Raw genomic sequence first — 19506 nt, 5'->3', positions numbered from 1 at the left:
AGTAAACGTTTCCTACAACAAATATTATTTAATTTCTATATATTTTACATTTTATTTGTGGTTATGTTATATATGCACTACGGCTATTTAATTCAAGTCATCACATTTAAGTGTAAACTGAAAAATAAACACAAATAAAAAGATGACCTGTGACCTCATGACGTCAGGACCCAAGTCAGCGCGCGAGTATCAAACATAACAACAGTAGCAGCTCAAACTTCACTCTGCTAACTTCTCTTTTATTTTCTGCATGTTATTAGTTCTGTAACAAGTAATCCGTTTTTTTATTTTTGCGATGGGCTCAAGGGTGATCTCCATTGCAAAGGAGTTTTACAATACTCTTCGGTGAGTCTACTTTTGGGTGCTCAACGTTAACAATGTTGCTTGTTTAGCCTTTTTAACCTAACGCCAGATGACTGCTAGGCAGTGAATGAACTGTCACCCTTTATGTAGAATAATATTGAATTGCTTGAATACCATTAATTACCAATCTTGTCGTAGTAATGTGTGTTTTTATTCGTTTGTTTGAAGGTCCCTCCAAGATCAGGAAAGCAACAATCCATGTATCTATGAGGTATTTCATTATCCCTTAGTACAAATCTGTCGAGTAGCCTATGTATCTATTAATGATGTTGATAAAGTATCTGATTGATTTCAGGAGGACACTCAAATCTTAAAGATGAATGAAGACAAAATCCCTGTGCTGAATACATACTGTGGAAACCAGCCTGTATTCATTTGTGAACAACCTGTGAGTATTCTTAATGTTATTAAGACATGTTAATGGGTGTCTGCAAATCCTAGACAAGTATCGCTGTGTAATATAAAGAATATACATAAATAATTTTAAAACAATATATTAATGGCGATAATTGTATTGTGTACTACAATCCTGCATCATTGTTAAATCAAGGGATATTACTCCAGATACCTGCAGATATCCTTTTTGTATATACAATTGTAAGTTAACCATTGGATCATGTTTGTGTGATGTTCTATTTTTGTGATTTCAAAAGGTTCCAAAAATAGATGAACCCCATGATCAACCAATGACTAAAACATCTAACTGCGCTAATGAAGATACTGCTAATGAAAATACTGCTAATGAAGATACTGCTAATGATGATGATGCTGAGGATGATGCCAATTCTCTCCCAGAATTGGGACCACAGCCGCTCACAATAATGAAAGCAAGGTGACCGATTCTAAGAAAACTTCCTCTGAATGACACAGATCTAGTGGGTTTGTATAACCCATGTATCAAACACACTGTTGATGACAAACAAAATGTATTTTTGCTTTTTAGGCAGTTGCTGTCTTGGTACACATTATCTCAAAATGCTAATGTATCAGCTGTGGACAACAACCCTGCCTTACACCCGCTGTGGGTGCGATGTGACATGTCGGATCCGGCTAGAACAGCCTGGGTCGGAGCTGAAACCGTCCGCACGGGCAATAAAGTGTCTGCCGTCAAATTGTATTCCATTACCTGCAAGGGTATAACTCAAATGCTTTATATTTCTTTGAATAACCCTTTGTTGAAACTTTATTAGATAAGTGAATATTAGTTTTTCATTAACTTTGGCAATTGTGCTAATCCGACTTCATTTGTGTTAGGCTCTACTGTGGACAAAAAAGCCCTCATAACCCTGGACATGCTTAAACAGGAGCACAAGAAAAGGCACCCCCCATCCTCGGTATGAGCATCCTTTCTTGTAATTCAGTGTGAATTAATGTTCATTCACTTTCATCTGTTGATGCTTACAGACAGCGATTAAAGGCAGTGCCAGGTTCAGCTTGTTTGGTTCCACTGTTGTTGAAAACACCACGGTTGAGTCACAGAGCAGTGTGACGGTGGATTTCAAATGGAGCCATGTGGAAAGTGTCCTGCAGACCCCTCCCCTGTCCTCTACAGCAACACTGGTAAGCACCAGTAATTCACATTTAAAAATGTATCTTCCTTTAACATGAATGCTTACTTTTTATATGTTTAAAGTTGAATTTTATTTTAGTATGACCATTTCAAATATAGGATAAAGTGATACATGATGTGTACTTGTTTATCTTTGTTCACATGCAGAATATCAAAGTTGCCATTGGGGACATGAGGAGCCCGATGTACGAGATGTACAGGGAACTAGAGTTTCTTCAGGTGTGTGTCCCACATTAATCTGAGGTGAACGACCGTGAGTATCAATACGTAAATAGACAACTAAATATTTCAGATTTCTGTTATTTCAGTCTCTTGCAGATGGTTTAAGAACTGGTGAGACTGAATGGATGGAGCCTTTGGAAAGCACATCAGCTGTAAACCTGACCAAGGCGTTCCTAGAAGGTATCTGTTTTGTTCAATCGAGGCACCTTTATTAGGATTTCATGACAACAGTAGGTTAAGACTGTCTTTGTTTTATTATTCACCCAGAGCTTCAGGGCACTGCAAAGACACTACAGGAAGATGCTGCAAAAACAGCTGAGGTAAGTTAGTGTCAATATCAAGAACTCAAAGGAATTTTTCATTTTACAAGTTCATTGATTTCAGGATGAATAAGATAACTTTCTTGCTTTTCCATATTTTTTAAAAGAACTCAAAGCCGACGACAGACATGGACACTCCCATTTTCAACTCTTTCTTGGAACGAGGCGATTTGGATTTCGTGGAGCAGCTGTGGGTTCGGATGAGAAAGAGTGAGTTAGTTTGTCAATAAGGAAACTAAATATCACTTGATCTATCATTACAAAGCAGCAGTTCGAACCATTTCCCCCCATTTTGTTTTTCATCACAGGTGTGACTTCATATCAAGATATTGGAGACTGCCTGAAATTGGTCACAGAAGCTCTAAGATACGGTGACATCAAACCCTGGGTATGATATGATGCAGAATCAGACAACTGTTTATCAGTGAGAGGAGATTGAGGCTTGTGTGTGAAGTTTGTTCTGTTTTGTTGAATTTCTTTCAGATCCACAGAGACAGCAGCAGCTCTCTCAGTAAGCTCATCCTGCAGTCGTACCACCAGCAGATCGACCACGTGTCTCTCGCAGGTGTCACCCCTGTCCACATGCTGCTGGAGATGGGGCTGGACAAGATGAGAAAGGATTACATTAACTACCTCATTGGTAACCTCTTACTTATCTGTATAAATGCATGTCATTCAGAGTCTTAACAGCCATATTGAGCCTCAGTGAATGAGTCATACAGTCAGGAAACTTTCAATTAAACACACTTTGCTTTGATATTTTTCTATTTTCTATTTTTTTCCTCAGGTGAAGAATTGACAACCCTCAACCACTTGGTAAGCCTAAGACTATTTGACTGACAACCTTTTTTAATTGACTGTCACCAAAGTATTCTAAGTTTTAATATTTTACTCCTTAGTGTTATTTCCTGAGCACTGAGGTTGACCCCCAGGAGCAAGTGATCAGACTCCGGAAACTGCACCACCTGCTGGAAGTAATCATGACCTGCGGTACTTTCCTGGGTCTGCCCTACGACAGACTTTTCCTTCTCACACAGTAAATTAATTTGTCTTCTTCCGCTGATTTTTGAGTGTGCTAAATGTATTCTGCTAAAGATTAGATTAAAGGTGAAACTTTTTCCCCCCCCACAGATCATGTCTGCAGCACTACAAAACATACCCATATGATGAGGAGCATGAATTCAAACTGCAAATCAAACCTGCGCTGATCAGCCATTTCTACCAGAAGTAAGGAATGTAAATCTTAGCAGAAATTAAGTATGGCTGGGTGATAATAAATAACATTTAAGTTTTAAATAGTAAGCACATACTAACTCAGGTTTCTCAGAAAATGTGATGTGTAATACTTTAAGACAATATCATTTGAAGATTGTTCAATGAATGCGAGTGTTTATTTTCCCTCATTATTTTCAAAAATAGTTACATTTTCACTTAAAGTGGACCTATCATGGAAAATGCACTTTTGTCCGTCTTTTATACATGAATATGTGTCCCCGGTGTGTCAGGGAACTCACCAAGTGTCAGAAAACACAACCCTTTCTCTTTTCCTCCATACCCAAATCTCTAAAAACGGGGCTGCAACGGATCTGATACAGACTGATACAGATTTGAAAATTCTCTGAGGTCAGGAACGAGGAGCTCCGCCTATATGGGCAACTCTCCACCTATCAGGAGGAGAGAGCCAAAGCCATTGCCGTTTCGAAAGCGCTGGAGACGCTGTAGTACATATGCCAGGCCTGTAGGTGGCGCTGTAGTCTGGCGCAAAAGCAGCGAAGAAGACTTCTCACAGAATCAGCACTTGCAAAAACAGGGCTAAAAAAGAGCAAATAGAGTGAAATGAGGCATGGCTAAAATGCATGATCTGTTTGGTATTTTGAAAAAAAGACGTTGCAGACATGTTTTATATAGGTATGGCCCTACAATATATTATTCAAATATAGCATGATAGGTCCACTTTAAGTTGGTAATTATGAGAAAATTAGAAATAATGACAAGAAACTCAATACCTTTTATCTGTCAGTTATTAATTTAGTAGTTCATTTTTCATCTCATGTTTCATATAACTTATTGACTTACCAGAAGACATACTATAGATTTATATGTAAGTCTATATTGAGATAGGAAATGATCTATATTGTGATGGAATATTTTGGCCATATCTTACAGCCTTAGAAGAAAGGTAGCAGGGGCCATTTGTATGAAGTATAATGTATCATGTATGAAGTAAAAAGAAAAAGGATTTGAAGTCATTTGTAAGAAGTAAGTCCAATAATATGTGTTGTTATTTTTATTTTTAACACAATTGCTTCCACACAATGTTGTAATGTGCTCCTAGGTGCGTACCTACCTTCAAATGTAGCTGTAGTGACTGAAATGTAACCAATTCAAACCCTCTGTATCCAAAGTTTTTTGATCAGATCTCCCAACATGCGCTTTAGTGTCAACTGTATAGGTTTAGCAGGGACTATTTTCTGATCCCTCGTGTGTGTTTGTTCCACAGAGAGAACCCAGTGCTGTGGAGGGCTGAGGTGTCCAGTGGCCACGGCCCCCAAGAGGTCCGGACCTCCGTACAGCTGAGTGACAGACCGCTGGTGGATCATGTCATCTTTGAAGCGGGTGATCCTCACCACTCCAAAATATAGTTCATGCAACATATTAACTAATAATTATCCTAATAAAGTACAGATAACATTAATAATCCTTTCCTGTTCTGTATTTAGATCCAAATGAAACAGTGAATGTGGACAGTGAGGATCCGGCCTTCTTCACCACCATGGTTTGCTGCAGCCTCGTCAACTTTGCATGAGTTTACACACAGAGCACAACTTAATGATAAAGATGCGTTTATTGTTATTATCTATTTTCTCATCAGCTATTAACATGTTTTAAAGGTGCCTTTTGAACTTTCCAGAATACCTTATACCACATCACAAAGTGTATGCTTTTATTAATATACTGTATTATTGTCAATTGTTTTGAAAAATAAATATAAGTCCTGTTTTTTGATGATGTGATTATGTATGGTTTTCTTATTGCAGTTCACATTCACAGATGTTTTTAATGATCAATGAAGCGGTTGAAAGAGATGTTAGCTGAACAACTCAAACCACAGAGTACAATATAACACAAGGGCTGTTTGCAATGGTAATATTCCACAGCAATATTGTAAGAAAATCCCAAAATGCAGCAGGGTTTATCACACTAACCCTAACCCAGTACTACATTCATTATAAAAGGCTCAATAGTCAATCAGTTGTTTTAGCAAACATTGTATGCACAATAAAGTACTTTAATGAAGTCACGTATTCGCTACAAATTCAGCTCAAATAATGTATTTATGTTCACACATGATCAATTAAAGAAAAGATGCACTTAAATACAAGCATGTGTATTGATGTTTTTTGATTGTAAACATTTTTTAGTTGCGCCTCCGCAGCAGGAACATGAGGAAGACGGCACTGAGCAAAATGGAGAGCGTGCACACGGTGGGAACCACTATCTCAGTTACCATCTCCATGTGGCTGGTCAAAGGGTCTGCAAAGCATACACACACATACACACATTAACAACTCCGTAGAATCTTTTTCTAGAGTTCAGACTTTGCTTATGAAGCAGGTGATAAAGCTCCAGCACAGCACTCAAAGGGTTAATATTTTCCTCCTAAATCAAATTAACTTTTTTCTGTGAGCATAAGTGATTCCTTACCATGTATTAGTCTTAGAATATTGGCAGCAGTACTCCGCTGTTCCTCTAATAAAGAAAGAGAAAGTACTCAGAGTTGATTGACAACACTTTAACCCTTTGAGAACTTGCATGCAGATTATGGGGAATATTTCAGAAAGCAGAATTTGTAACATGGCCAGTTTATTGTGAAAGAATCAAATCCCCTGAAATGTAACTTATAAATACCAGTCATCAGCTGGCATTGCTAAATCGTGTTCCTTAACATCACTTTTGAGTTTGGTTTTATAAATCAACTTCCAATGTATGAGACAGTTTAACTGGTATGTTGTTTTAGTGAATTTATAATCCTGCTTTGTGAATTACCCCGTGGGCACAAATCCACAGATAAGCAGAGTTTTTGTCAAAGCTTCTGTGAAATCTAAAGGGCTGCTCATGGTTGCAAATGAGATTCAAGCACACTAATAAAAGTTTGAATAATATGAAGACGTAGTTGCACATAGTACACACACAGTACACGCTTATTTCAGAGGCATGTTTAAGCGTTAAACTGCAATTATGTTAGTTAATTTGAGAACAACACAATCACAAAGCAACAACACTCAAACTGATATTAAATAATATAAAAAACATATACCCTCAAGATCTAAACTTCATCATGCACTGGCCAAACCTTTGGCAGTTCTGCATGTTCCTTGGATTTTCTTCTAGCTGGAGGGGCAAACAAAAAAGATATCTCAGATATTCTGTTAGAGATTTGTTTGACTTTGGCTTATACTTCCATTCTTATTCATCTTATAATTTGTCCATGTGTTTTCTGAGGGGCAGCAACACATATTCAAGTCAGATTACAATTGATATTATTTACCCTTTTTTCTATACTATTGGCCAGTTGTTTGATATTTAAGTCAGAATCTTTATTTGTTTACCCCAGCTAGTACACCTGCAAGACACACTGACCTGCAGCGAGGAGCTGGTTACTGGTGGAACACGTCTCCACTGCCTTCCTCCTCCAGTTCTCAACCTGTGGAGGTTCACAATGCAATTTCAGAAAATAACTGACATTTATTTGGTGGCACATTAGAGCATTATCCAATTCATTTTGGTGGAATATCTAAGTGTTGTCATGAAAGGAATGGAGGCAGGACTCATTAAGTCTCTTACCTCTCTCTGATTGGGAAATCCATTGGAGCTGATGATGCGTTTGTAAAACTGGACAGAAGCTTTGGGATAACGAGGCTTGTTTTTGTTCCTGAAGTCCACATAGTACAAGCCAAACCTCTCGGAGTAGCCTTCATCCCACTCAAACTTGTCCAGCAGGGACCATGCGGTGTAGCCCTTCACATTGACTCCATCTTTGATAGCTGAGTGAGAGTGAGTTGACCACAAAAATGGGATTGAGCTTTAAATAAATATGCTCCAAATGACCAAAGATTTGCAGGTGCTTATATTATAAGCTCATTTACCTTTCAGCATTTCATTGGTGTAGTCTTTGAAGTACTGTATCCTCCAGTCGTCACACAGCTCTGTGCAAAGCATCTTTTCAGAGACTCCATTCTCAGTCACATAAATCATTGGGTTTCCATACTGAGACTATAGGGAACAAGTCAATATGCAATAAGTTGATTTTTGTAATTAAAGGCCTACAAGATAATTTCAGCTTCTGCACAACTGTCAATAAGCCTGTTCTGCATCATTCAAATTTAAAGATCATAGTTCACCTTGACAAAGTTGAGCAGACGTCTGAAACCCCAAGGCACGGAGTAGAGCCACTCAGAGCCGGGGTCTGGCCAGCGGGGGTCCACCAGCTCCGCCAGGTCCCGGTCAGTGAAGTAGCTGCTGCTGCTACGAGCTGAGGGGTGGTTCTTCTGTGTGATGTAGCGGGTGGTGAAGTGACCGACGCCCAGGAAGTCACACGTCCCCTTGATGTAGCTCTTCTCCTGAGGGGAAAAACTGGGCAGACGGGACGTCCCGAGGCCCTGCTGGACACTCTTCCTACCTGCACACACAAGCAGCGGTGGGATGTAATTGAGTATATTTACTCAAGTATACATTCGAGGATCTTGCAATTTACCTGAGTATTTCCATTTTATACAATGTTTTCCTCTTACTCCACTACATTTCAGAAGTAAGTGTGAACATTTTTACTCTACTACATTCATCTGACCTAAGATACTAGTTAATTTGCAGACTACGATTTTAAATTCACCACAATTGATTATTTCATAAAACATGACAACAATGCATTATGTTTTATCAGGTTATCATGTGTTTTGTTCATTAAATATATGAAAAAACGCAACAGCATACAAAATAGTTCAAATAAGTTCCACCTGGACTGATTATTGTGAATTTCTTACAACATGAATGAATCAGTTATAATAAAATGAATGAATAATAAAAATACAATATAGTAATACACACAAAAGTGTATTTTCTGTTACTTGTATTTTAAATGCAACTTGTTTTCAAGTACTTTGACAAACTGATATTGCAACTTTTAATTAAGTAAAGGATCTGAACACTTATTCCACCAGTGCAAACAAGTAGTTAGTTAATTCCCAAATCACCAATATAACACCGGATTCAGGATGTTAAATATTGAACCTACCAATAAAGTCTTTCATCACTTGAGGGTAGTCTCCATGAAAGATGGGTGTGGCAAACCAGCCCAGGTAGAACTGGACGTATCTCTCAGCTGCTTCGATGTCTTTCTGGTTGGTGATATCCACCGGCTCCCCCCAGTCTCCAGACAGAGAGATGCCCACCAGACCTGCACATGCAAACAGCAGCACTCAACACTCAGACAGAAAGTACTGTCGAGACTGAGGCAAATAATGAACTTGAGTTTGACCCTGTTTACCTTTTTGTTTCGCCCTCCACTGTGTATCATAAGTGTGCCAAACTTTAGCATGTGCCTATGAAAAAGGGATGATTATTTTAGACATGATTTACATTTCAATTGGCACATGCATTGCTAAGTGTTATTGATAAGTGAATATTCATGAACTCTCCTACCTTGATTATGTGATGTGCAGCTTTGTATGCGCCTGTTCCTCTCAGCCTCAGACCAGGAGCGTGCTCACCGGTCTCATAGCCTTCCACTGCTACAGACTAAATGAAAAATGTTAGCAGATTATTAGTCTGAGAACAACAGGAGTTCAATTCAAAGGTAATAAACTAATCAAAGCTATGCCATGTCAAAAAGAACATGTTATGAGGCAGGTGTCAATGATACACCTGCAAATCCTTTATATTGAACCTACCCATGGATTGTTGAAAGTCATCCAGTACTTGATTCTGTTTCCAAATCTTTCGAAGCACAGGTTGGCAAATTCATTGAAATGATTGACCATGCTTATATTCTGCCATCCACCATATCGCTCTTGTAAGAACTAGTAGGAGGAAAAGAGTGCAGTAACTCAGTAAAGAAGAATTGTGCTGTGATGCAAGATGATTGAAGGTTTATGAACGTCTTGTATACCAACCTGTGGCAGATCCCAGTGATACAGAGTTACAATGGGAGTGATCTTGTTCTCCAGCAGGTGGTCAATCAGCTCGTTATAGTACTCTATTCCTTTTTCATTTATATGGTCAGCTGCAAATAATAAAATGTTATGTAATTATAGAGTTTTTTGTATTTGACAAAGGAAATAATATGTGCCGGTTCAGTTCAGAAACACTTGAATTAAAAGCAAGTTACTCACACTTTATGCCAGTGGGGATGAGTCGAGGCCAGGATATGGAGAAGCGATAGTGGTTAAGCTTCAGCTCCTTCATCAGACCAACATCATCCTGAACAACACACGGAGTGAAATATTTAGATTTCCTTTCCCCCCCTCTGTTCTCTCTATATCTCTTTGATAATCCCACCTTGATTTTGTGGTAGCCCTCACAAGACGAGTCCCCGGTGTCATTTTTTTGGATTTTGCCTTTCTTATGACTGAACACGTCCCAGATGCTCAATCCTTTACCATCTTTGTCCCAGGCTCCTTCTGTTTGATAGGCTGAACTGCCGGCACCCCACGAAAATCCTATTAAACACATATGAACAGATAGGAGGTAATATGAACAGCTCTAGGACGTATAATATCACCACTTATTAGTTCATTATAATGCACTAACTCCATCCTACTGGAGAAAAAGGTTGTGTTTACCAGCTGGAAAAGTGCCATAATAGAAGGAGCCGTGGTCGTCCTTTGTCCAGTCGAAGTCCTCAGCCGAAGACAGACACAGCACCAGCACAAACACATGACACACACTGATCGCACAGCGGGGCAGCATGGTACTCCTGAGCCTGCAGCACAGTCAATGTCTGGTTCTGCTCCAGTCCCTCACTCACGTCTGCACACAAAAGACAATCATTTAGCATCACCTCTGAATCGCGATGCCAAGTTAGGTAGCAAACATGTAATTTCATCAAAATACATATACTGTGTACACACATGCCCCTCTTTTCAAAAGTGTTGATAAAAGTTGAACTAGTAACAGAAAAGAATCTTGATATAATCCCAATTACCATCAAACTGTCTCTAAAAGCATACAATCTGATAGACTATGGGGGGTCCCGCATCCCCAAATAGCCCCTTTCAAACTCAATGGAGTTTGAGGTCATCGTGCTGAGGTAGACAGATCCCATACAAACTATGTTTTCCCCTCTGTAAGCAAAGTTAATGTTATCGGGGGGGATTTATATACAGTGTTCAATCACATGACATTGGACCAACCTTTACCCACATACAGTATAGACCATATGTGAATTTGGGAAATGCCTTAACCTTCCCATTAGACAATAGTAAGATATTTAATGCTATTTGTCACATTGTTAATGTTAATGTCAATGTAAAGTCCTCACAACTAAACAAACCCAATTATCTTACATTAAATAAATAATAAATAATGAGCATCATGTCACAATACTTTCATCTTATAAATCGGCAATCAATTTAATGAAAGCTTAATCATATAATGCTGAATTGACGCATTGCTGTATGATACAATTAGTCATTTAAAATCATCACCTTAAGAATCTAAAGCTCATGGAATTATGAACACTCATTGAAAAACACATTTTACCTTTTTCTCAGATTGTTTCTCCCTAAAACATTTTTGTGCAGGTATTATTTTTTATATAACAAATATGAATAGTATTTTTAGTCATTTATTTTTAGCTAAATCAATCATAAATCCATCAACCATCACTCCAATCTGATTCACAGCATATGAATTATGTCTAATTACCTGCGTACTTTAAGAAGAGTTCATTTGCAGCAGGTGTGTACCTGTGTGAATGGGAGCTCTCCTGGAACAGCCGCCCACGTAGAAAGCTGTATATATCTATCGCTGCGTTCTCTATTGTATGTTCCTGTTGTAGCACCACCCTTCTCCAGAGCTGTCCCTGCTGTCAGTGTCAAAGCTGGCCTTATTGTGAGGCTCGCCGTATTGTTTTAGCTGTTTAGAAAATGCTGAATGGTTTGCTAGAGGAAAGTGTTTGCACTGCATAATCCATTCGCCTGGCTCAGGTTAGGACAATTACATAAGTATAACCTAAATTGAAAATAACATGAATCTGCTCATTGCCCATATGTATGCATGGCAACTTAGAACTATACTGTATGATGCTTGTGTATAACTAGAAGAGTGTTATAGTAAAAATCAGTCAGATGAAATGTATGCAAAACATTTTATTTTGTGCTTACAATTATCATTTCTTGCATAATGTATATGTACTATCTTCTTATATGGCCCAGCCACACATTTTAATGCTAATCCTCAAAATGCACAATATGTCTAGTAAGCTATAAGCAGCTAATAACACTGTCTTACTGCATTTCAGATAGACCTTTTTCACAACATTTGACAAATAAATTCTTATGTGGTTTGTTGTGCCTTAAACCAGACCAAAGAGGGTACTGTTAGCACCACTCATCATTACACTGTAACTGTTACTCACTCCATTCAAATAAATTAAACTGTATAAGTGATAAACAGGTGAACAAATGAACATATGTCTGTTAACATGTGGTTCTTCTTCAGTGGTGCAAATAGTTAAAGCTCCATGAGACACTGAGAATCTCAGTAATCATCATCCTCCTCATCGTCATCAGGGCCAGACCCAATCTCAATGTCATCTTCTTCGTCATCCTCTTCATCTTCCTCCTCATCGTCCTCCTCCTCCATATCAAGATCTATAGCGGCATTCAGTAGCAGTTTGGTTTGATTGATCTCGCCCTCATCATCGAGGTTAATATGAACCTGAAACAAATTCAAAGTGAGAATGCATAACTAGCTAGAGCAGTATGTCTTTGAGAGTTGTTTTTACAGACTTCTTTTGCCCGGTGATTCTTCGTGGGTATAGCTTCATGTGCCTTAGAAGTAATTACTAGAAGAACAAAAATGTTAAGCTGACGGATGCATACAATGAAATCAAAGAGTGTAATGAAATACTACTGTACAGTGCATGAGTAGTATAGAGGCATTTCATATTTAATGTTTTAATCTTCGATTGTCTAGACAAGGCCTATAAAACCATTAATAACGTTCTCAGTGTAGTGAACAGAATATAAATCCTATTATCCAGTAATTCAATATGTACATTGGCAGTGTCTCAGTCAGTAGGGGCTTGGACTGTGAGCAGTAGGGTCGCCGGTTCAAGTCCCCGACCAGACCTAAACATGGAGTGTGGACTTCTACTTGGAGAGGTCCCATTTCACCTCCTGCCCTGCTGTGGTGCCGTTGAGCAAGGCACCGGACAACCCCCTCCCCTCACCCCCACTCCCATTGCTCCCCGGGCGCTGTACAATAGCTGCCCACTGCTCCTAGCACTAGATTCCTAGTACTAGGATGGGTTAAATGCAGAGAACACATTTCACTGTGTGTGCTGTGTGCTCTGAAAGTGTGACCATTAAAGAGGGTTCCATCCCTCCCAATATTATATTACAAGTTTCTTAAAAAGGGTACATACATTATGTTTATAAATTAAATCATAAAAACAAAAACAGTCCTAAAATATTATAGGACAACATAACGTGCAACCAGTGGCGAACCGTCAGGGCGTTCAAGGTATTCAGAGAATACCCTGGAAAACTCAGATAAAACAAACAAAAAATCGATTTAATTATACAAATAAAATGTAATAAAATGTAATAAAATGTATATAAAATGAATAAATGAGAATCTTATCTGTGTTGTTGATCTGTAATATTACAGTGTTACGTTGATTTGTTTGTCCTTCTCGAACCATGCACTACGCATTTCAGTGGTGTTGTGTTAGAAAAGAAAGCAACCAATCAGATATGTTTCTGGGTCTCTGGGTAGAATATCCTTCAACCAAGGTATTCTACATCCTTGATCGAATGCCCTGGCCGTTGCACTGAATGAGAGCGTACATTTGGACTGACAGTTTGATCAACCAATAATATATTGATTTGTAGCCAATGGGCGTATTCTTTCAGAGTTTCCCTCGGTTCCAGGGTATTCTAGAAGGCCCACTAGTTAACTGGCTCGAGACAGAGGGTCTAGATGAATGCGACGAAGCAATTCATGCCGTTTTATTGTTTTTAATGTTGAAATGACAAGTGCAACAGGTGAAGATGAAGTTGTTGCGGAATTGTTGTGAGTACCCTTTTCAAGACGGCGGCGGGGGGGGTGTGTGTCTACAGAAGGTCCAGTTGTGATAGACACGGTTCGCCACTGCGTGCAACATAATAATCTGATTATTCGTCACAATTGAAGGCATTTTAATCAACCTAATAAACTCAGCAACATTTCTGTTAGCCAAATAGGATTACATGGCTATGTATAACTTAGTCGTACTGATGTAAACTTAGGTGGTAAAGTAATCAGATTACGGCAACGCAAACAAGTTAGCCAATTTCCTGTCTTAACATTATTACTCGAAGTAACATGGTTTATGTGTGGGTGTGAGGTTATGCGGGCCTGCAAACTGTAACACCTCAAGCTTACAGTAGTGTAGTAAAACATAAGTTATCTGCATTTTCAATAACACAACTGAAGTGTGAAATTATCAGAAAAAACAGGCAAAAATATGATTGTGACCTGTGCACATTTAGCAGGGCTGTGTCTGATGTGACAGGGATTACCTCAGCTTCTGGGGAAGATCGTTCAGAGGCTCCTTCTTCTGTTTGTGCACTAATGATAGATTTTAAAGCCCCCTCTTCGAACTGAAAAACAGAGCAAACACATAAAATATAAATCAGATTTACCACAAACACAAGCACAAACCTCTACACTCATTGTGGACTCTCTCACTCACCTTCAGCCTGTTCAGTTGGTCTTGGAGCATGACTTTGATTTTGAGGAGAGTCTCCTCTTCCTTCTTCAACTCCTGCAGACGGCTGTGCATCTTTACTGGTTCTGCTGCAGTCAGACCATTCCTCAACACTGAAAGGGAAGAGATAGGTAGTCATGGTTACAGTGTTATGTCAGATTGTATATCCATTACAAAGTGGATAGGGGTGGCAACGTTTTCAAGTCTTCAAAATGCACTACTTATTTATTTTATTTGACAGAAAGTCACTTTACTGAACCTCTAATGATGCAAACATTTAGATAATATACAGTTTCAAACTGGTCCTGTCCCATTTATTAGGATTTCATTGAAAAATATGACAATTCATTAACTCTACTCAGCAGCTTCCATCCAATGTAACGTTAGTTTGCTAAACGTTCAATATAGTACGGGCTACTATCGCATGCAGTTAAGTACAGGTTGTGTAAAATAACACATTTAAAAAAGGTAACTGTATTGTTTGGTTGTTGCTCGCTACGAACAACATGTTGTATAATAACGTTAGCGGTAACCCAAATATATCCTTTTCACAAATGCAAAATAAAACCCAATTTAAGAGTATTACCTTTATTTATAAGTCCTGCCTACAGCTCCATATTAACGTCCAAATAGGTGTTGAACGAAGATATTGTGCTTACGAGAGCTTTTGTTTTGAATACTGATAAGTTAGCTGTTATGCTAAAGATACCGTTACGAGCTAAAGTTTGGTTCCTGTGGTCATGATGTCATATCCGGACCTTTGGTAACGTTTAAAGCTATCGGAAATGTAAAACTTCTGGCTGGAGAGCTAACAATGTGTCATCACTTTCAGGACTAAGTGTCTTAATTTAAAATTAGTGATGGCGAGATGAAGCCTTATGAAGCTTTGAAGCTGTTCAGCCAATTGGTTCGAAAAAGGGTTCATCATCTTATGTCTCAAGAGGCTTTCATTTGAGCACAAACCCTCCTGTTGGTCAAAGGGTGTAAAACAGGCAGATAGTGTGATCTTTCGAGTTCCCAATGAGTAAAGCCTTAGAATAACTAAACAATTAACATACAATTATATTTTCATGTAATCAATTTGTATCAATATTGTATATATTCCTGTTAAATGATTGTGATTGAAAAGCCTAAGGAGGCTGGGAAACATTGCATTATTCCTTAATAATATTTGCAAACTTAACCATGTTATAGCCTCAGAAAGTCTAAACAGCATCAAAGAATACATTTATTAACTCCGGGGGACGCCCATAAATGATTAAAATTGATAAAATATTAAGAATAATTAAATAAATCATAATAAAAACAATAATAATGATAATAATAATATAAATAAACAAATAACACAAAATAAAATAATATAAATACATAACAAAAAAAAGATTTTAATAAAACAATTATGATAACAAATACAAAAAATAAATACAAAAATTAAATATATACAAAAACAATAAAATAATAATTCAAAAAATAATGACAGTTGGGAGACGCCCCCCAAAAAAATCAATTCTAATTATAAGAATGAAAATAATCAAATAAAATGACAATGAAATAGATAATACAATCATAAAAACTTGAAAAAAAGATGTAAAGATATTTAATCGGAAAAAAAACGTTTTACTAAAACTACAAAAATAAAGTAATGAAAATAAGAATTAAATACACTATATTTATTAATTCATGTATTATTTCCACATTTATTTATTTATTCCTGTATTTATTCATTTATTGCCGTATTTATTCATACATGTGTTCATACATTTATTTATGCATTTATTTATTTATACGTCAGGTTCCGTCCTCCATATAAGTGAGGGTCTGAGTTATCTTAATCGATACACGCTTCACCAAAAACGTCCTGGTTTACTCGAACCACGCTCCGAAGCTTCGGCGCAGTCACATCACTGCTTAAAATCCCTCAACAAAAAACATTGGTGACAGCAAGAGTTTTGCATTTAATCATTTGGACGGTTAATGCATTGAAATAAATTAACCTCAACGCGTCCTTAATAAAAGACTTCATGAGAGGCACCTAAACGCAGCACTACTGGAAAATTAACTTTGATTTCCGCGCCATCTTGTGGTCAAGCAGCGGTAACGGCCGCCTTGTCCTTCGAGGAGAAAAAGTCAGATTATTTTAGAATTGTTTGAACAAAACGTGGATGAGACACGGTGAAACAAAGAAACACATCACATTTGTTTGTTACAAGTTCCCGAGCCGAGTTCGTGGAGCACACGATCCAACATGTTATGGCTCAGCTTGATTTCCTGTAAGTACCCTGTGGTCGTGTGACCAGGTGGACATTAACGTTAGTTAGCTAGCGGGCTAATGAACCTGTATTAATGCAGGTATTTCTTTCTAGTCGGTTATCAATGGCCATCCACCCTTTCCAAAGAGAGGTTTGAAGTGGCAGGTGTCAACTTTACGGCTCTAGGAAGCCTAATTTGTAACAAATGTACTTCATGGTGTTAGTCTCCCTCATAAAACATAAGGGTCACACTTTTGGAAGGCAAATAGGCCTAAAAAGAGAGGCCTGGTTGCCACTCCACTAGGCTATATGCAAAGTGTACATTTGCTTTCTAGCTGGAGTAACTGCAAGTAATGGCTTTAGTTTACGATTAGCCATACTAAAATTGAGTGAAACTTGACAACTAAAGTTTGCAGGATATTTAAGACAATTTATGCAAGAGTTTCTCAGCATTTGAAGGGAGCTAGGATTGTTTTCATGGTACAGAAACAGCTACGATTTCCATGTCTGGTGTGACAGTGATGGAGCAGCCCCCCATGTTTATTCAAGTATCTGAGCTGCCCCATAAGCAAATATTCACCAGTCTTGCATATTACCTAGGAAGCATGAGAGTCTCTCTTAAATCCCCAAACCCCCATTACACTGAAAGAAAAGCAAAGTGTAGATAACGAATTCACTGAAAACTCAAATAAATCACAGATGGAACTCATTGATGTGAACGAGATCTGAAACGGCTCTTAATCAGTCTTCAAAAATGTTAGAAGAGCCCATTAGGTTCTTTATAGGATTCCTTGGCTAAGTCCCTCCAGATGTTTGCATTGATAATCACAGCACGCAGGCAGGACTGGAGACTAACAATGGAGCCCAGCCAAAGAGAGAGACAGAGCCTAGCCGTCCCTGTTCACACAAACATGAAAACAAGACTACTGCAGGATGTAGGAGTCCTTAAATGTTTCTCACCAAACGCCTTCTTTTGGTTTCAAAAACCCTGGTCACTACAATGTGATGAAATTGTAAAATGTGTAGAGTTTGTTCAAGTTATTGCTGGACAGATTATGGAATGGCTTTATTCTAAATATCCTCTCACCAAAATACGTACATTATTTACCCAAAGATTGACTTAGTAATAACATGTTTTAGTTTTTTTTTAATCACAATTGGATGTAGCTCACTAATAACCCTTCTGGCACTTATATGAATCTTAATGGCCCTCCTGTCTGAATCTGTCGCTCCTTTTTTTGTAATCTGCACTGCTTGAATTTGTGTCACATAATTTCACTTTGTAGAAATACTGTATGTTGCCTGTGCTTTAGGTGAGAAGCAGCAGCTGTCCAGCGCCACACAGTGCCCCCGCTAGAGACCCAGGATGCCTCCAGATATAACACAGCGGCGCAGATAATGCGAGGTGCCAAGAGAGTGTCCTCATGTGTCTCTGCTACAGGTTTGATATCAATTACACCTGTCAATACTGCTTTGAAATGTGCTACACTGATCCGTGCTGCAGACATGCGTGTGCCTATATATACATTTATAGTACCTCTTCATTTCTTTTGAGAATGATTGCACTTCTGTATCCTTCAATGTCAGAATAATTGAAGAAGCGCATATTCTTGATAAATCCTCCAGTACATGACATTTCATGACTACTATTCAACAAAAGAATGAACCCCTTATGCAGAGGCGAAATGAAACATTTGAAACCCAGCAGGTATTTCCAAAATACAAGATGTATCCCCATAAAACTGTTAAACTGCTACTTAGAGGAAAAAGTCAAGATAGGAATCCATTATGTTTGTGTTGGTCAACACATGGACTAATTGACTGTTCATTACAGCACTGTACATTTGCCATGTTGTGGTATGTCACCGTGTACAAGAACATTATTGTTATGAGAGCCGAGCACATAGTGAGCCTTGGGAGGGTGAAACTGGAGCTGTGTGTCAGTGTAGTAGAGACCTCAAGGATTTGGGGGTCAGACGAAAAGGTGCTCGGAGGCCTGCTCCCCACTATCGCAGCTGCCACCCCCCCAGCACAGACACGAGGGGCCCCACTCCGGCGTGAGGGTTTTACTTGGAGTTGGTTTCAGCAGCTTGAAGGTGGCTAATACTATACAGTTATCACTCTGCTCCTGAGAGCTACAGTTGCTTTTTCCTTGTCATCACGGAGACTCTGTTGCTGCTACATTGCAATTTCCCAACAATCAAAGGTCTCTTATGCAGGGGCTTGAGCCCGGTGCTGAGGGCCGGTGGCAGCTGAGGCCGGGGCCCGGTCGCCCTGCGAGCGATGCTGCTGCAGCGTTTGAAGGTGCTCCCACCGTCTGAGGAATGCAGCGCTGGGCGTGTTGGATGAGGGGCCTCCCAAAAGGGAGAGGAGGAAAGGAGGCAGGCAACACAGAGAGAAAGAGAGAGGGGGGAGAGGGGGGGGGGGGGGGGCTGACCTTTGAACAGAGCCGTCAGGAAGTTATGACTCAATTTTCAATCGTGGCAGTAAAACACAGGGAAAGAGCATGGAAATAGAGGAGGGATGAAAGATGGAGCAGGAGAGAGGGAGGGAAGACGATGATACAGAGTGTAAGGTGAGGCCCGGAGAGATAAGATTGTAAAACAGCAGTGGAGCGTTTGTGGAGTCGATGGGGTCGGTGAGTCACCGGGGAATCTGGGGCTCTATGCAATCACAGCTGAGCAAAACCAGATCATGGCCGGCACTGCTTGTCATTCGTCTGCAGTTCAAGAACGAGGCAACCAGTCCAGCAGAGCCTGGCCCTGAAGTGAGTTTGTGTGCAACACAGGGAACATTTACTCAAGTACTGTA

At 39.0% G+C, this 19506-nt stretch overlaps 3 protein-coding genes across 9 annotated transcripts; 1 reads left to right on the top strand and 2 right to left on the bottom strand.

Moving 5' to 3' along the window:
• The first annotated feature begins 159 nt into the window (after nt 1–159).
• Nucleotides 160–5481, top strand: zwilch (zwilch kinetochore protein). The gene is made up of 18 exons (XM_079679937.1): nt 160–345; nt 532–574; nt 659–751; nt 1017–1195; nt 1307–1497; nt 1618–1697; nt 1768–1923; nt 2081–2152; nt 2242–2335; nt 2423–2475; nt 2583–2685; nt 2784–2863; nt 2959–3115; nt 3263–3291; nt 3375–3511; nt 3607–3702; nt 4976–5091; nt 5196–5481. Exons 1-18 carry the CDS (start codon nt 296–298, stop codon nt 5279–5281), a joined length of 1815 nt encoding a protein of 604 aa, XP_079536063.1. The 5' UTR covers nt 160–295; the 3' UTR covers nt 5282–5481.
• A 119-nt stretch (nt 5482–5600) lies between these two features.
• Nucleotides 5601–11678, bottom strand: lctlb (lactase-like b). 7 transcript variants are annotated; one of them, XR_013808007.1, is made up of 15 exons: nt 10314–11678; nt 10030–10190; nt 9864–9951; nt 9645–9754; nt 9423–9551; nt 9175–9270; nt 9020–9074; nt 8768–8929; nt 7878–8155; nt 7623–7749; nt 7321–7520; nt 7117–7180; nt 6794–6867; nt 6181–6225; nt 5994–6009 (listed from the first exon to the last, which is right to left on the bottom strand). XR_013808007.1 is itself a non-coding variant. In XM_079679942.1 (14 exons), the coding sequence occupies exons 1-13, from the start codon at nt 10438–10440 to the stop codon at nt 6193–6195; spliced, it is 1647 nt and encodes a 548-aa protein (XP_079536068.1). In that variant the 5' UTR covers nt 10441–11678; the 3' UTR covers nt 5601–6009; nt 6181–6192. The 7 variants fall into 7 exon arrangements, 6 of the variants coding, with proteins under 6 accessions (XP_079536068.1, XP_079536066.1, XP_079536069.1 ...); XM_079679942.1 differs by lacking the exon at nt 6794–6867 and having other exon boundaries at nt 5601–6009; nt 7100–7180; XM_079679940.1 differs by lacking the exon at nt 6181–6225 and having other exon boundaries at nt 5601–6009.
• A 144-nt stretch (nt 11679–11822) lies between these two features.
• snapc5 (small nuclear RNA activating complex, polypeptide 5) lies at nt 11823–15203 on the bottom strand. Its single transcript, XM_079679947.1, has 4 exons — nt 15033–15203; nt 14432–14559; nt 14259–14339; nt 11823–12411 (listed from the first exon to the last, which is right to left on the bottom strand). Exons 2-4 carry the CDS (start codon nt 14519–14521, stop codon nt 12232–12234), a joined length of 351 nt encoding a protein of 116 aa, XP_079536073.1. The 5' UTR covers nt 14522–14559; nt 15033–15203; the 3' UTR covers nt 11823–12231.
• Nucleotides 15204–19506: the final 4303 nt, after the last annotated feature.

Source organism: Notothenia rossii (genome assembly GCF_949606895.1).
Source record: "Notothenia rossii genome assembly, chromosome: 5".
Taxonomy (NCBI): Eukaryota; Metazoa; Chordata; class Actinopteri; order Perciformes; family Nototheniidae; genus Notothenia; species Notothenia rossii.
The sequence above is the reverse complement of the archived record's forward strand: the minus strand, read 5'-3'. Positions and strand labels throughout refer to the sequence as shown.

Excerpts from the sequence above, each read along its gene's own strand:
- snapc5 (XM_079679947.1), bottom strand. The coding sequence starts at position 14,521 with ATGCACAGCCGTCTGCAGGAGTTGAAGAAGGAAGAGGAGACTCTCCTC. Across the intron at positions 14,340-14,431 it reads ACCAACTGAACAGGCTGAAG|TTCGAAGAGGGGGCTTTAAA; the intron begins GTGAGTGAGAGA and ends TCTGTTTTTCAG. Across the intron at positions 12,412-14,258 it reads GATCTTCCCCAGAAGCTGAG|GTTCATATTAACCTCGATGA; the intron begins GTAATCCCTGTC and ends AATTTGTTTCAG.
- lctlb (XM_079679938.1), bottom strand. The coding sequence starts at position 10,440 with ATGCTGCCCCGCTGTGCGATCAGTGTGTGTCATGTGTTTGTGCTGGTG. Across the intron at positions 9,755-9,863 it reads CATCCCCACTGGCATAAAGT|CTGACCATATAAATGAAAAA; the intron begins GTGAGTAACTTG and ends TATTATTTGCAG. Across the intron at positions 6,226-7,116 it reads TAACCAGCTCCTCGCTGCAG|AGGAACAGCGGAGTACTGCT; the intron begins GTCAGTGTGTCT and ends TTTCTTTATTAG.
- zwilch (XM_079679937.1), top strand. The coding sequence starts at position 296 with ATGGGCTCAAGGGTGATCTCCATTGCAAAGGAGTTTTACAATACTCTT. Across the intron at positions 2,153-2,241 it reads GGGAACTAGAGTTTCTTCAG|TCTCTTGCAGATGGTTTAAG; the intron begins GTGTGTGTCCCA and ends CTGTTATTTCAG. Across the intron at positions 3,292-3,374 it reads TGACAACCCTCAACCACTTG|TGTTATTTCCTGAGCACTGA; the intron begins GTAAGCCTAAGA and ends TTTACTCCTTAG.